We start from the raw sequence: 16725 nt of genomic DNA on the forward strand, positions 1-16725 counted from the left end.
GCTTCCCGGCTTTCCTGATCCTGGGCGAAATGCACAGTGCCTTTGTGAAGATGGCGTCCGTGACCTCCTAGATACACTTGTGCATGGAGGCTTGCGAGATCCCACGCAGATCACCTGTGGAGCCTTGGAAGGAGCCACTAGTGTAAGGATTGAGCACCATGGTCACTTTCATGGCCACTGGCAGTGGATGCCCTCCATGTCTGCCTGGTGCCAAATCCCACAGCAGGAGGCACAATTCCCTAGACATGCGCAATCTTCGATGACACTGGTTCTCGGTCAACAGCAGGAACGACAGGCACCATTTATAGACCCTGGATCCAGTGTGTAATGTGCTCATTGGCTGTCTGAAACCCCACCCTTCTCCACCCCACTCCACTTCACTGATTGGCGGCAGTTTCGGCCACTTGACTGGACCTAACCCGCACTGCAAGGCTGTGGTGTTAGCTTGAACCATAATGGATACTGGCTGAAACCTTAATAAAGACATTGCAAGGGGCTGTGAGCACCTCCACCAGTGACTGCGCCATGATCACCTTTTGCAAGGGAATTGTACAACTTACCCAATTGGTCAATTGCTCTGCTGCCCCCTAAAACACATTAATTTGCAGTCTGTTCCCAAGGGGTGAAAAGTTCTGGAGCATTTGGTGGCACTTTCATGTTTTTGCTTTGCATAAGTGGGCAGAAAAGCTTCAGAGGCCCAACTACAAGCATGTCAATCGAGTTGCTGCTGAACGGTCTCAGCTGTGGAACAGTGCTCACTTTTGACAAACTTTTCCAAGTGCGTGGCCACTTCCCTCAGCCCCTCCTCTCACCTCACCCCCTCCCCTCACCCTCTCAGGATGTGCTTGAGTATTTCCTTCAGTCTGTTGGTGCTGCCTTGCCCCCCCAAACCCTGGTCTGACCCGCACTGGAACCCTCACCCTGGCACTGCACTGAAAGCCAGACAGGAAAAAGTGACTTGCTTGTGCTCCCTGCGAATGCGCAGCGCCTCTTCTTTGAAGTCCTACAGGCGATGCTCACAAGTGCTGTACAAGTTTGTGTGCACTCACCTCTGAATTGCCCTTGAAGTTCAGCTCGCCAGGTGCACACGGCAGGAAGCATGCTGTTCTGAAGTCACACCAAGATGGGTGGTAAATTTGAAGCAAGGGGATGATTCCAGCAGGCAGGGCTTATAAGTAGATGCAAAAGTATTAAAATGACGTTCCTGACATGCGGTGGTGGGAAATGCTACCCGCCATTGACGGGTGGAGTGGACGATCGCAAACTGGTTTCATGATGGCGTAAAACCGATTTTTGGCCTTCCTGCCATATTGTCCGCCTGCCCCCCTCCCCGCTTGTCATGATGCCTGAAGCCAACGGGGCGGAAAATTCCGGCCATAAACTCTGTTTATAAAAGCATTTTCAACAATAGTTTCTCTTCCTACCCCAGTAACATTATCTCTGGAGTCCCAAGAATCTATTCTTGGACTTGAACTATTCCTCACCCATTAATTCTCCTTGACAACAATATCTGACACCCTGGGATCAGTTTCCATATGTACACTGGCGATACCCAGCTTTATCTCTCCACCACCTCCCTTTACCCCTCCATTGTCTCTGTGCTGTCACAAGGCTCGCCTGACATTCAGGTTCCAATTTCCACCAGTTAAATATTAAGGAAACCAAAACCTTTGTCTTTGGCCTCTGTCAAAATCTGTACTCTTGCAATTGATTTCATGCCACTTCCCAACCACTGTCTTAGCATGAAACACACTGTTCACAATCTTGGTATTCTATTCAACTCCATATCCTCTTCATCATGAAGACTAACAATTTCTGTAACATTGCCAGCACTACCCATTTTGTTTTCTGCAAGATAAATCTGCTTATGCTATTAATCTCCTCTTATACTTCAGACGCACAATCTTCAGTAGCCATTTAGCTGCGTCCACTATTCCCTTTCCAAATTCATGTGTCATTAGGTGAAAAAGTGAGAACATCTGTACAGTCATCAAAAACCAAAATTGTATGTAATGCAGCAGGTGGGCTAAGCAAGTGCCCTGTACAAGATCATTATTATCCCCTGGGATTCATGATCTATGCCTATTTTGAAAATTTCAATGATTGTTTTTATGTGAAGTGTTAAGTAAAATGTATTTACTTTTATTATTGGAAAAGTAAACTACTATTATAAGCTTTGTTGCAATTCCCATGTTATGTCTGCATTGCAAAGTGCAAATTATGGTGATGTTTTGTCAATTATTTCAATGTAATCCAGTATGAAAATAAACATTTACATTGCTTTCTGTTCTGTTCCCTTGAGTCTGGTCCTTCTCTTGTCTTATAATAGACACATTATAATTTTCTTTTTTTGTTTTTATTGTACCAGTGTAACAAGGCAGTGGATTGGCCTCAATCCAGTAATTCGAAATAGCAAAGGAATGAACTTTTGGGCTGCAGAAAAATTGCCCAAATATAGGCATTTCTGGGATGCTTTTTCTTCTCTTTTAAACTCTGTGTGGTATTTAGGAATTAAATGACCAAAATGAGTGTTGTGATGAAAAGGATGGAAAAAACTCTGATGTTAGTTCATTTTGGGGAAATGAATTGTTTATCACATAAAGAAATCATCTGTGTCATAACAGTGAAAATAACTCCAAAGTATTGTCATAAACATGCCTTTTTAATAGCCTTTTATCAATTTTCAGTTTTCATCAGTTACACTGTTCAGAAACCATATATTTCCCTTTACGCAGGAGATTAATTGAACTGTGACCACCATCTATGTTACTCTATATTAGGCTGGTAGGAGGCAGAATTCAAGATAAGTTGTTCTTTGTTAAGTTTTTCCTTTGCAGGGATAGTATATACCACATTAATGTTTATTCAATAGTCAAATGAACATCGGTCTGAATGGATTCAACTAAGGTTAATGAGTTGGAGGTATCAGTGGTTCTAGGAATCAACCATCCAACCCACTTGATGTTGAGGCAGATGTATACTACAGTTTCTAGGCTGCCCCATATCTCATTTTAAAGAAGCGAATAGTGCCAATGTTTCCTTAGCTAACATAGTAGAAATAGTTGGGTTATATTAAGTTTTACAAATGTATGGATGTTGCATATGTGTGCTGCATGATGTAATGTTTGTTTCTTGGAACTGGTATCCTTTGTATGAGATTTTTTATGGAATTAGTGTATGCATCATGCATAATAATTTGCAAATCATCTTTATTAATGTTTTATATTTTAATTATATTTAGAGGTATACTGAGTGATGGTGAAACAAATTCTCCTATTGCTAAAACAAAACCTCCTGTTGCTAGCTGATCATTATATCGCACGTGTCAATGCCAAAGGATGCTTCGGGAGATCTATTATCAACAATCAAAAATTGATATAATCACGATACTGGCAATTCTTAAACAGTTTTGCAGTCTGTGTTTGCTGCCAATGCCATGCATGTGCAGTTCTAGTGTTTTGAGCACTCCATAGTTTTGCAGCCATCCTTCTCTGACAGCTGAGATAGAATATTTATAATGTACCATGATAGTGGTCTCCAACAAAATGAATGGGATTCCTACTTCTGTTATCAATTTTATCTCAATTCAAATCACAATCTAACACACATCCAGTCTATATGTTGTATGGTTTGAGTAAGGAAAGCAAGCAGTTTCCGTTTATCCCAATTCTCAAATATGCTCTGCCTGAAATCTGCTCCAGGCACTGGGAAAGGGATCAACTCTTTTCCAAGAGATACGGGTGACTCAGAGAAGAGACATTGGGCTGTTCAATTCTTTGCCTTTGCTGATTTCACTTTGGGCTTGGCCTTTGATTTAAAAAATGCTTTCTGGCAGTCTGGACGCAGCAGAGTGACGTCTGCACGGACCAGTGCGCATGCACAGGTGGCCATTTTGTGTTGGCAGAAGACACAGTGGATTTTGTCTTAGTAATTGCTATCTTATAGAATCAAAGAATTTTACAGCACAAAGTTCATTCAGCCCTTCATACTGGTACTGACTTTTAAAAATAGCCATTTGGTCCTAGTTTCCATCTTTCTCCATACTCTCAAAATTTTTTTTTCCAAATAATTTTCCTTTTAAAAGTCCTTCTCAATTCTCCTAGTGTACTCCATATCCTAACAGACCTCTACAAAAAAATCACTCCCTTTGTTTTTTTGTTTATTTTCATTCATTCTCAGGGCATGGGCATCACTAGCAAGGCCAACATTTATTTCCCATCCCAATCCCTGATTGACCTTGAGAAATTGGTGGCAGGCCCTCTTCTTGAACTGGTGCAGTTCATATGGTGAATGTCTTCCAATAACATTGTCAGCTAGAGATTTCGATGTTTCTGACCCAGTGACAACAAAGCCAGGATGGTATGTGAGTTGGAGGGAACTTGGAGGTGATGGTTTTGCCATGGACCTGTTGTCCTTGACCTTCTAAATGGTAGAGGTTGTGGTTTGGGAAGTGCTACTGAAGCAACTTGATGAGTCGCCACAGTGCATCCTATCGGCAGTAGATGCTGCAGTCATGGTATGCCAATGTTTAAGGCTGTGAAAGTTTAAGCCAGTGGTTGGGGTGCCAAACAAAAGAACTGCTTTATCCTGGATGGTATTGGCATCCTTGATTGCTGCTAGAGCTGTATGCAGGCAAGTAGAGAGTATTTCATGACACTGATGTGCCTTTTATGTGGTAGAGAGACTTTAGGGAGTCAGGAGGTGATCCATCCACAAAGAAATAGCTATCTCTTGACCTGCTCTAGTAGTCACTGCATTTATATGGCCGGTTTAGATCAGTTTCTGGTCACCAGGATGTTGATGGTGGGGTCTTGGCAATGCTATGCCATTGAATGCCAAGGGCATGTGGGTGTACTGTCCCTTATTGGAGACGACCTTTAGCTGACACTTATGTGACAGAAATGTTTCTTCATGTTTTCCAAGTCTAGACATGGACTGCTTTCATACCTTTGGAATTGGTGAATCGAGCTGGACATTGTGGAATCACCAGTGAACAACCCAACCTCTGACCTTATGATGCAGGGGAGGTTGTTGATGATGCAGCCAAAGACAGTTGGACTTAGTAACTCTCGTAGCAATATCCTTGGGCTGAGATGATTGAGCTCCAATAACCACAGCAATCTTCTTTGTGCAGATATGGCTCTAGTTAGTGGAAAATTTCCCCTCTTATCTCCATTGACTTGATATTTACTAGCGTCCCTTGGAATCACACTCAGTCAAATGCTGCCTTGATGTCAAGGGCAATCAATCTCATCTCAGCTTGGGAATTCAACTTGTCCCCATGTTTGGACTAAGCCTGTAATGAAGTTTGGAGCTGAGTGGATGTGGCTGAGCCCAAACTGGGCATAGATGAATTAGTAGTTGATCATAATGGTAAATTTATGCCCTTTAGATACCAATTCGCTGCTCAAGCTTCTCTGTCCTTGTGAAATGAGGACATTTTAAAGATCCTCATTCCCAGTATCATCATTCAGCACCCTGTCCATTAAAAAACTTATTTCTAATTTAAGGTTACCAAGACTGGACACAATATTCTAACTGCAGCCTAACCAATGATTAGGGTTAGCATTATTTCTTTACTTTTTTACCCTGTGCATGCTTTAGAAAATCTACAATGCTAGAAGCTTTTTTTAAAAAGCAAAATAAAATGGCTTCATGTTATGTGGTAAATTGCAGGATTTTGCCTGTTTTAAATGTTGAATTCAACAAGGGAGGCCTACACTGTCAGAACTGCATGAGTAGGTAGTTTTCAACCAAAGATAAGGCCCATTGAAAATGAATTAATTGTGATAGTTTTCAATCAGAAAAATGCACTGATTCTATTTGCAGTTTTATTGTGCTGCATAGATTGCACCACTCAAACAGCAATTGAACTCTCACATTAATGCATTGTATTTGTCTAAGTTACCAAGAGGAAGTTGTTGATGATGCAGCTAAAGAAACTGGGGCTCTGGTGCATCAGTCTTAATTTCTGTTCCTGCAAACTGGGGCTTTGATATTACAGTAACGGGGTATTTTTGGATAGCATTGTCTCTGTGGTTATATTTCAAGAGATGTAGCAAATGTTATTTAAGTTTCCCGGAAAATAGGATCCCGGGTGAGACAGATTACCAGGAATATCTATTTACAAGATAACCTTATCCAACAGTTAGCACAAAAGTGCTTTACAATGGAATAGTCTGAATTTTGTTTTCACTGGGGACCTGGAACTGCCAAACCTACTCACTACTGAGTCATATCACTTTTAGGAAAGATAAATATTTTTCTGCCCTTTGTAGGGAAGCATTGCAATGATACATACTGAAACATTTCCAGTACACAAGGTAAATTGAGAAGTATGGATCACCATTCTGTTTATTGGAATAGGCTCCCTGGCCTATTAAATATCATTGTTAAGAGAAGTTGCATGTCATAACCTGATGAAGCACAGCAGTCAGTCACTGCCTGGGTCATTTAATCTCTGCAAAGGTAGCTCAAGAAAGAAAATGCTTTCAGGACATCCCAGAGTGGCTCACAACCAACTGATTATTTTTAATGTGCAGCTATTGTTGTTATGTAAGCAAATGCGAATAAAAGGAGATTGCATTTAGATAGAGACTTGCACATCCTCAGACCATCCCAAAGCACTTTACAACCAAATTGTTCCATGGGCAAATAGGCAAAATGTGACAGTAATAATGAATATTTACTATGCTGTGTGCATTTCTCTGCATCTTCTCTGTAACTCATATTTAAATAGATGTAATGCTTCTACATCTTCAACTTCTCTGTGCTGCCCATTTACCATAGGGCAGTTAATTAAATGGTGGAGTTTATTTGAGAAAAAAAATTATGATTTGGTTTTTTAAATAAAAAGATGTAAAGTATAAATGATAACATGCATCTTGCTATTTTATAACAAGACCTTAATGAAAATTTCTGTTTAAAATGTCACCAGCGCAACAGTGTGGTATAAACAACAGGTTAATGGAAAATTTGAATCTGGTAAGAAAACATGCATGCCCACAATGACAGAAATGTACAGTAACTTAATATAAACACATTAATGATGGAAACTATTTATATTGACTACTTACATCTGAGATGTAACAAGCAGAGCTATGACTTTATACAGTTTACACTCTATAATGTTAAAACATGTAATGTTAATACTACAAACGATACACTTGATATTTAAGCAATATTTATTCCGTGTGTACTTTGGATGATGCAGGATTTGCTAATTGCATTACTTTCTCACCACTGAATTCACTTTTTAAAATTTGGCATCATTCATGAGAAGAAAGATAATTATTACATGTATACTTGTATTCCTATCAGTTTGATTGTTTCATTCACTCTTACTATGCTTAAAAGGGACTTTCTCATGTTTGTATGATTCCAAACTTGAGTTAAGAACCTCATTTTGTGAATTAACGTATTTCTTTCCTATGTTAATGTCTATTTTACATGTGAAATCAAATATGGCTTTATATTTACAAAAATAAACAAGAGATAAATGAATATTCCATTTTTCACATTAGCACAGATATTTATTTGAGTGAGTTTTGTGTTTTGAATAGATGTAGCCACTGCAATGAGTGAGACAGAAAACCAGACATGTACTTAACATACATGAAAAAAAATGATGCTTTTAGTCAGAAGAACTGGCAGCCTTTTTATTGTGCTGTTTATTGTATTTTCAGTGATGTCTTTAATATATGATACATCAGGCATGGAATGGAAGTTACATGATTGCCACTGTGTATCTCTTGATAGCATGTGTGCAGGAAGCATACATTTACAAATGTTCACATATTACATATTAAAATATTACACAGAAAACCAAACTAGACAAATATTTACAATTCTTTTAGGATTAAGACATTGCTCTTATTTTTTCACTAAAAATAGTCATTGCAAACAAAACGATGTAAGATTCAAGAGAAATAGGTAATAGGAGTTTTATCTTATAGGACCCATTTCTAAGAAGACTGATAAAGCTTTTTAACCATCATTATAAGTCCGTCCCTCCGATCGTGGAGGGCCAGCTTGAGGATTACACTGTGTCGAGAATTACAAGACATCAGGCAAGCTACTGTTCTGAGGGGAAGAAAGGTAAACTGACACGTAAAAATTAGGAGGGCTGACCAAGTGGCATATAGGTTGCATGGAAGGAAGAGGGTTAAAAATGCTCATATCTTGTGAGTGTTGTTGTAGCAGGAGAGAGACATAAGAGAAAATCTGTATCAAAAACTTGACACTCACTTAAGTATTTTACAAAAGATGTGAAATGAAAATAGCGGTAAAATGTAAACAAAGGATTGAGATGGGAACATCAGAAAATAGCTAATTACCAATGAAAAGCTGTTATAACAGAAAAAGCAGAGCTATCTGCAAGAATTGTCAGAAGTGTGGAACACACTGGAAAAGTAGTGAGACATTGAAAATAAGAGATCAAGCAATGCTTGAAGGAGTTCTTAGAAATGATGCCATCTTTTCACAGGGCCTCAAGCAATGATGTAACAATAAGTCCTTCAAATGATCAGAATGAGAATAACAATGATGCTTTGGCTACAATAGTGAATTTGATTTATATATGGATTAACGGGGCATCTCCACAGCACGCAATGGCACATCTTCTTACTGTAGTAACTTTGGAACTTCAACCTAAAACCAGTAAAAAATACTTGTATTAGAAAAACTTTTCAAATAATTGTATTAAATCAATTTGAACATTATAGGTAATAAAGGTTTACGGTTAAAAACATGTACTGCTGAATTTATCTGCCAGGATTGCAAGGACAAATGTACTGAAGTGGAAACTGGGCAGATGTATATCCCTGTAATATGATTAGAAAGCCAAAAATAACGGGTGAGATTTTACTGGCCCCCCACCCTCGGATGTTGGGCAGGAGGTGGGGCAGAGGCTGGTAAGATGCTGTGGAGCTGTGTCAGCAGGGGTCCCTGACACAGTCCTGCAACTGAGCCACTTTACCAGCAGCAGAAATGACAGCGACAATTTAATTTAGGCAAGTAATGGCTCAACTGCTATTCATTGGTGGGAGTCATTGCATTAAGAGGCTTCATGGCCCAAGGAAAGAGTCCCCACCAGCAAAGGCTGCCCCTGCGGCCCCAATGCCACCGCTGGAAGGGTTAACTCTCTAACTGCTGAGGCCTGCCTGCCTGGCCCCAGCAGAGGACTTTTTTTTCCAAATCTTTGTGGATGCCTCAGAATGGAGATGCCCTCTTGTTCTCCTTGCTACCTCAGCAGCAGCCACCTTTCTCAGTAGAGTTACTAAGCTGTCAGCTCTTTCATTGGGCCAGCAGTGTGGAGAACCAACCTGTATCCACAATAGAAGCCGCCATTGGGAAGTCTGTCACTGTGGACCCGCTGCTGCCCGCACGGACTCAGGGTCTGCATTTGGTCCAGCAAAATCCTGGCCAATAATTCTACTTATGTGGGCAATAAAGCATATCTATGAGTGGGTACAGTCAGTAATCGCACTGAGGGGGTTAAGATGGTGCGATAAATCATGAGTGTAAATTTCAAATAGCTTACTTCAATACCTAAATCCAAAAGAGACCAGTCTCTTGAAATTATTCTTGTATATTGGTTACTTTTTATAATAATTTTTTATAATTTTCTAATAAATATGCTGAAATTGATAGGACAATTTCATCCTGTTTTTAGTCTATTCTTTTTGCCATACATTAATGTACTGATAGATATCCACAGCCAGTTGCTTGAAGCAGTTGTTACAAGGTAGTATGCTCACTAAAGAATTTACAATTATGGAACTCAATCTGTTTAGCTCTCTTAAGTTTTGGAGTCTCCTTAAATCCTCTATCTGAAGTATGCAGTACAAGTTTCAATGCCAGTTTCTTGGGGTAAACGAGTGCCCCTGGGATGCAAGTAGGAAATTGAAGCAGAATGCCCCCTCCCACTTTTTAAGCATTACTTCTTTACTTTTTATGGCTAATATGTTCAATGATAACATATCAGGTTCTTTGTGAGAGAACTCAATATGATCAAGTAGAAAGTCTTAAAATAGTTTTGTAATTAAGAAAAATTACCATTCATGTCTAATATGGTTTGTAATAGTTTTTTTTGCCAACTAATCTTATAATTTCTAGATAATTGTGCTCTTTATAATCACTTGGATGGCCAATTGAAATCTATTGACTGACCATGTTCATGCCTGTGCAGTTCAATCAAAGGGGATCGGGCTTTCTTGATTGTTGCTGCCGTTGTCATTGATGATGCTCCTAAAACAAATTCTTAATTTTGCCGCTGTTTACTGTACTTAACTTCAAAGTTATTTATTCTGTGTTGTAGATTGGATGTCATTCTGATCAGACATAAATATCTTCTGGTAATGTATCCTAAAATTGCTACTTCTGCCTACCCTAGGAAATCTTTCCATGTTGAGCCTGCTTTACTGTTGCAAATTTCAGAATTGCCTTGAATATTCTTCCAGGGTCAGTGAAGTCGATCATTCCCAGCTCAATGGGCAGAATCTTCAGGCCCAACGCACCAGCGCGTAAAATGACACAATGATGTCGGGTGTGAATCCTGACGTCATCGCGATATTTTGCTCAGCAGACATGCGCCGGAATCAGCTGCATGCCCGCCGAAATGTTAAGAGCCTATTAAAGCCATTGACAAATTAATTAAAGTAGTTAAGAACACTGCCTGTCCAACCTTAAGGTTGGCGGGCAGGCGAAAAGCCCAAGCGGCCTTTGCATTTTTCAGAAAACCTTATCCATGGGCTGGATAAGGTTTCCTGAAGCTTTTATAAAATAAATAAATAATATTTTCCACCTTTACAAACATGTCCCAACTCACGTGACACGGTCACATGAGGGGACATGTTTCAATAAATTTTTAATCCAATTCTTTAATTATTTTCATATCCATTCAATCTCCCTGAGGCAGCTCTTTCGCGAACATGCATATTACGCTAGGCAGGCCTTAATTGGCCTGCCCGCGTAAAATGGCAGCACGCAGCTGATCACGGGCAGCAATCAGCTCTGTGCCTGCCCCCACTCAGCCCACCCGCCATAGGAAAAATCCAGGCTGATGTCTTCACCACACCATGCAACCCCTTCATTGTTTCTGTGTTGTCATAGTACTTCTCTGGAATCTAGCCTTTGATGAGCCACAATTTCTTTTAGTTAAACATTGAAAAGACCAAAGACTTTGGGCTGAATTTTCTGTCCTGATGCTGAGTAAACTTGTGTCAGGAGGACAAAATGGGAGGCATACAGATCTACATTTTTATACTTGCCCGCTGATTTCTGCTGCCCACCATTTTCCCTGAGTCAGGAAATGTGGCAGGTCACCACCCTACGCTCACTTAAAGTGACACTGGGTTCACTATTTAAATGCCTGCTCCAAATTCAATTTTCCACGTCATTGCTATTTTCGTGGAGGCAGGTGGGTTCCATGCCAGCTACTTCAGTTCATGAACCTTGGGGGCAGCCTGCTGTGGAGTTGGGAACCTTTTGACAAGTAAGTTTAAAAGCTCTTGCTAACTTCAACTGTCACAATGTAATGGTGTATGACAGGTGTCAGGTTGAAAATACAATTGAGAATTGAGAGGAATACAGAAGGTGCAAAGGGGCGGTGACAAAGCATATTAGAAAAGCAAAGAGGGATTATGAGAAAAGACTGACAGCCAACATAAAGGGTAGTCCCAAAGTCTTCTATAGGCATATAAGTAGTAAGAAGGTGGTAAAAGGAGGAGTAGGGCAGATTAGGGACCTAAAACGGAATTTACACATGCACGAAGGAGTCATGGCTGTGATATTAAATGAATGCTTTGCATCCATCTTTACCAAGGAGTAGATGCTACCCAGGCCCTGGTGACAAATGAGGAAACTCTGTTACTATGGGGAGGTGGTGGCATAGTGGTATTGTCACTTGTACTGGTAATCCAGAGACACAGGGTAATGCTCTGGGGATCCAGGTTCAAATCTCTGCCATGGCAGATGGTGGAATTTGAATTCAATAAAAATCTGGAGCCTGATGAAACCATTGTTGATTGTTGTAAAAACCCATCTGGTTCACTAACACCCTAGGGGAGGAAATCTGTTGTCCTTATCTGGTCTGGCCTCCATGTGACTCCAAATCTGCAGCAATGTGGTTGACTCTTAAATGCCCTCTGCATAAGGGAAAAGCAATAAATGACCACATCCCATAACAAATTTTAAAAAAATTAGAAGGGTTCAAAATTGATAAGGAGGAAGTGTTGAATAGACTGTTGGTACTTAAGGTTGACAAGGCATGGGACCAGATGAGAAGCATCCAAGGATGTTGAAGGAAGTGAGAGTAGAAATTGCAGGGGTACTGGCCATTATCTTTTAGTCTTCTCCAGACTCAGGGGAGATGCTAGACGACTGGAGAATTGCAAACATTATGCCCTTGTTCAAAAAAGTTTGTAAGGATAAGCTCAGCAATTATAGACCAGTCAATTTAACTTCAGTGGTGGGCAAGATTCTAGAAACAATTATTTGGGATAGAATTAGTAGTCACGTGGAAAAATATGGATTGATAAGGAAGAGCCAGCATGGATTTCTGAAGGGAAAATTGTGTATAACTAACTTGTAGGAGTTTTTTTAAAGAGGTAACAGAAAAGGTTGACGAGGGTAGTGCTGTTGATGTGGTGTACATGGTTTGAAAAGGCATTTCACACAGTGCTACACAACTGACTTTTGAGAAAAGTTATTGCTCATGGAATAAAAGGGACAATAACAACGTGGATACAAAATTGGCTGAAAAATAGGAAACAGAGAGTAATGGTCAATGGATGTTTTTCAGGCTGGAGGAGGTTTATAGTGGAGTTCCCCAGGGGTTGGTATTGGGACTCTTGTTTTTCCTAATCTATATTAACGATCTAGATCTTGGTGTGCAGGGGGCAATTTCAAAGCTTGCAGATGATACGAAGCTTGGCAGTGTTGTAGACTGCGAGGAGGATGGTGTGGAAATTCAAGAGGACATAGACAAGTTGGTGGAGTGAGCAGATAGGTGGCAGATGAAATTAAATGTGGAGAAGTGTGAGGTGATGCATTTTGGTAGGAAGAGCATGGACTGACAATATAAAATAAAGGATGAAATTTTGAAGGGGGTGCAGGAGCATAAAGACTTGGGTGTATATGTGCACAGATCATTTAAGGTGGCAGGGCAGGTGGAGAGAGTAGTTAATAAAGCATATAATATCTTTATCTTGGGCTTTATTAATAGAGGCATAGAGTACAAGAGCAGGGAGATTATGTTGAATTTATAGAAGGCCCTCGCTAAACCTCAGCTGGAATATTGTGTACACCTCTGGGCACAGTATTATAGGAAGGAGTAGATAGGGAGAAGCTGTTCCCACTCGTAAAAGGATCAAATACGAGAGGGCACAGATTTAAAGCGATTTGCAAAAGAGGCAAATGTGGTGTGAGAAAAAACTTTTTCACACAACGAGTCGTTCAGGTCTGGAATGCACTGCCTGGCAGCGTGGTGGAGGCAAGTTCAATCAAGGCATTCAAGAGGGCATTAGATTATTATTTGAATAGAAACAATTTGCAGGGGTACAGGGAAAAGGCAGGGCAATGGCACCAGGTCATAATGCTCATTTGGAGAGCTGGTGCAGACAAGATGGGCCAAATGGCCTCCTTCTGTGCCGTTAAGATTCTGTGATTCTATATGATTATTTAAGTAACTTTTCAATCCAGTGATTGAGCTTGGGGCTCTATCCTTAAAAGTAAGATGCCATTAAATTGACTAGCACACTGTAAGGGCTCAGATGCATTGGAGTCATTTATCTAGTCGATAAAGTTTTCTTTTGCATCCTACAATATGGAGAATCAGATATGAATCTATGTAAGTGATCCTGTGGTTTTATTTTCACATTGATTTACTTTCCCAACATCTACTAAGCTTTAAATCACTCTTTGGTATCCACAAGGCACAAAATCAATGAGCCATATAACACTGGCAAGACTTTGCAATGCTCATGGAAAAACAACTATCAGGCATTCAATATTCCCTTTAAAACATTACCTCTCTTACATTCTCATAAAATTGTCAATCAAATACAGCCAGTGGAAGTCCCATTGGATGAACATTTAATCAATTTAACACCTCTTAATATTGTCCAAATAAACACACAGACCTTGAAGAAACCACTTCAAAGAAAGGTAAAATTATTACAAGCTCATAAAATGTCAATCAAACAAAGTCAGCATACCCTTTCAAGCTGTTTAAACAACCCCCCATCAGGCTGAGTCCATTTGTGAGTCTTGGAGCTCAGCTAAGCATTCATACAGAGGCCACTTGGTGAAAGATGCTTGGCCTGTTTCTGTTAATACAGTTCATTCCCTGTGTAGAAAGATGATCATATGACAGTTCCCAATCAACGTAATATACACTCTATCAGATGTGTGCTTTTACTGGCATTATCATAATAATGTTTGATTTTCCACATTTCAGTACCTTGCAATAGTAACATGATCTTGCCATATGGTATCCATGATGGATGAAAGGTGGCGCAGATGAAATTTGTTGCTGTACTTGATGTAGCAATGATAATATGAGTTAAAGTTAAAAAAAGTAGAAGTGCAAGTGGTTGGAATATTACATCTGGAGCTATGCAAAAAGAAGAGATTTTAACAGAGGTTGTTTCACCAATGGTCTGTCTAAGGCAGAGTCTGGCTTAATTCTTCTCCAAATCAATGTTTTGTTTTTCTCTCTTGAGTTCTCCAATACAACCTCTCATTCTTCAGTTGCTCTAGAAACAATCTTATTTCCTTCTCCTATGTTCTTTTTTACTTCTATCTATCCTAACACCTCGTTCAACAAACATCCCAATCCCTCCCAGCAGTTGGCCAATCCATTTCATTTGCCTTACTTTTATAACATCAATAACATTATGTTCTTTGTGTATCATCAGGCACACTTCCTCATTATCTTTCTTGGCCATCCATTTTATTTTCTCCATGCAACTGCAGGCTACTAGCTGGAGGTTACTAAAGACCTGAGACAATTTTTTAAATATTTAATTCATGCAATGTTATCCAACTTTAAAACATGCTTTAATGGTGTCAGAAAACATTACTTTTGATTGGATTTGATACCCAGATCATGCAAATGAAAACCATTTTTATTTTAATTTCTTTTTAAATTCACAATAGCTTCAAAATCGAAGTAAATCATAGAGACACAGAATTATTTACATCACAGAAGAAGGCCAATTGACCCATCAATTCCAAGTTGGCTCACCATAGAGCAATCCAGTCAGTCCAATTTCCCCCAGTCTAAACCTGTAGCCTTGAAAGTTTATTTTCTTCAAGTGCTCATCCAATTCCCTTTTGAAATCATTAGTCACCTTTGCTTCCACCAAACTTGTGGACAATGAGTTCCAGGTCATTACCGCCTGCTGCGTCAAACATTTTTCCTCACATTCCCCCTGTATCTCTTTCCCAAAAGCTTAAATCTGTCTCCCCTACTCTATGTACCATTAACTAATGGGACCAGTTTTTTCCTTGTCTATCTTATCCAAACCTTTCATAGTGCTCTATCAAAACTCCCCTCAATCTCCTTTGCTCCAAAGTGAATAACCCCAGATTCCCCAAATGAACCTTGTAGCTAAAATCCCCTATCCCTGGAACTATTCTGGTAAATCTCTGCATTCTCTCAAGGACCGTCACACCCTTTCTAAAGTGCGGTGGCAGTGGAGTTTTTGAGAAACATGGGGTGAGATTTTCTGTTGCTACATTCCAAATGACAATCAATCATTCTGTGAGAAATTCCTATGGGGACATCAGCATTAAGACTCCTCTTCCACACTCGTCTTGTAAGTATTCCTGCTTCATGCAAGAATTTTTGACTGTTGGCAGAAAGGAGAGAACTAAGTCAGGCTTCAAATGCTACTCCCCTAACCATCTTATGTCTTTGTTTCATCTTCCCAAGCCAAGGAATTTTGCGGTCAGTGTATTTATTGTAACCATTAAACGTGAAAGGATTATATTAGAACGTATGTTAACATTATGTGCGGTTGGATCAATTGTCATAATCATGAAACTGCAAATCACAATCAATTATTCAGCAACAACAATTAGCTTCCAAACTCTTCTCTGCAGTTACAATTAGAACTCATAATGGCCCTACTTAGAGCACATTCCCACAATGAATATATTCTGTGGCTTTAAATGCAAGAACTATCGATATGCAACTCCACCTTAACAACAGCCAGTTATCCTTCAGGCAACATGTTTCATTCAATCAGAAAAGGCTATCAAGGCACAACCATTCTCTTTATTTTTAAATAATACTTTGTGTGTTTCATAATAGAAATGATTCTGTTGTAAAGCAATGCATCTTAATGCCATAAGACCATAAGATGTAGGAGCAGATGTAGGCCATTCGGCCCATTGAGTCTGCTCCGCCATTCAATGAGATCATGGCTGATCTGATAATCCTCAACTCCACCTTCCTGCCATGTCTCCATAACCCTTGATTCCCTTACTGATTAAAAATACGTCTATCTCAGCCTTGAATATACTTAACGACCCAACCTCTACAGCCCTCTGTGGAAAAGAATTCCACAGATTGACTACCCTATGAGAGAAGTAATTCCTCCTCATTTCTGTTTTCAATGGGAGACCCCTTACTCTGAGATTATGCCCTCTGGTCCTAGACTCTCCCACAAGGGAAATCAACCTCTCAGCATCTACCCTGTCAAGCCCCCGAAGAATATT

The 16725-nt window shown here is 39.8% G+C and overlaps 1 protein-coding gene across 2 annotated transcripts in view; it reads right to left on the bottom strand.

Annotated features, from left to right (window-relative positions):
* Positions 1–7644: 7644 nt before the first annotated feature.
* lmod1b (leiomodin 1b (smooth muscle)) overlaps positions 7645–16725 on the bottom strand; it is a 50416-nt gene continuing 41335 nt past the window's right edge. For both annotated transcript variants that reach the window (XM_041194768.1, XM_041194769.1), the window contains exon 3: positions 7645–8649. In XM_041194768.1, coding sequence (XP_041050702.1) covers positions 8517–8649 — 133 coding nt within the window. In that variant the 3' untranslated portion in view covers positions 7645–8516. The remainder of the gene's footprint in view (positions 8650–16725) is intronic.

Source organism: Carcharodon carcharias, chromosome 9 (assembly GCF_017639515.1).
Source record: "Carcharodon carcharias isolate sCarCar2 chromosome 9, sCarCar2.pri, whole genome shotgun sequence".
NCBI lineage: Eukaryota > Metazoa > Chordata > Chondrichthyes > Lamniformes > Lamnidae > Carcharodon > Carcharodon carcharias.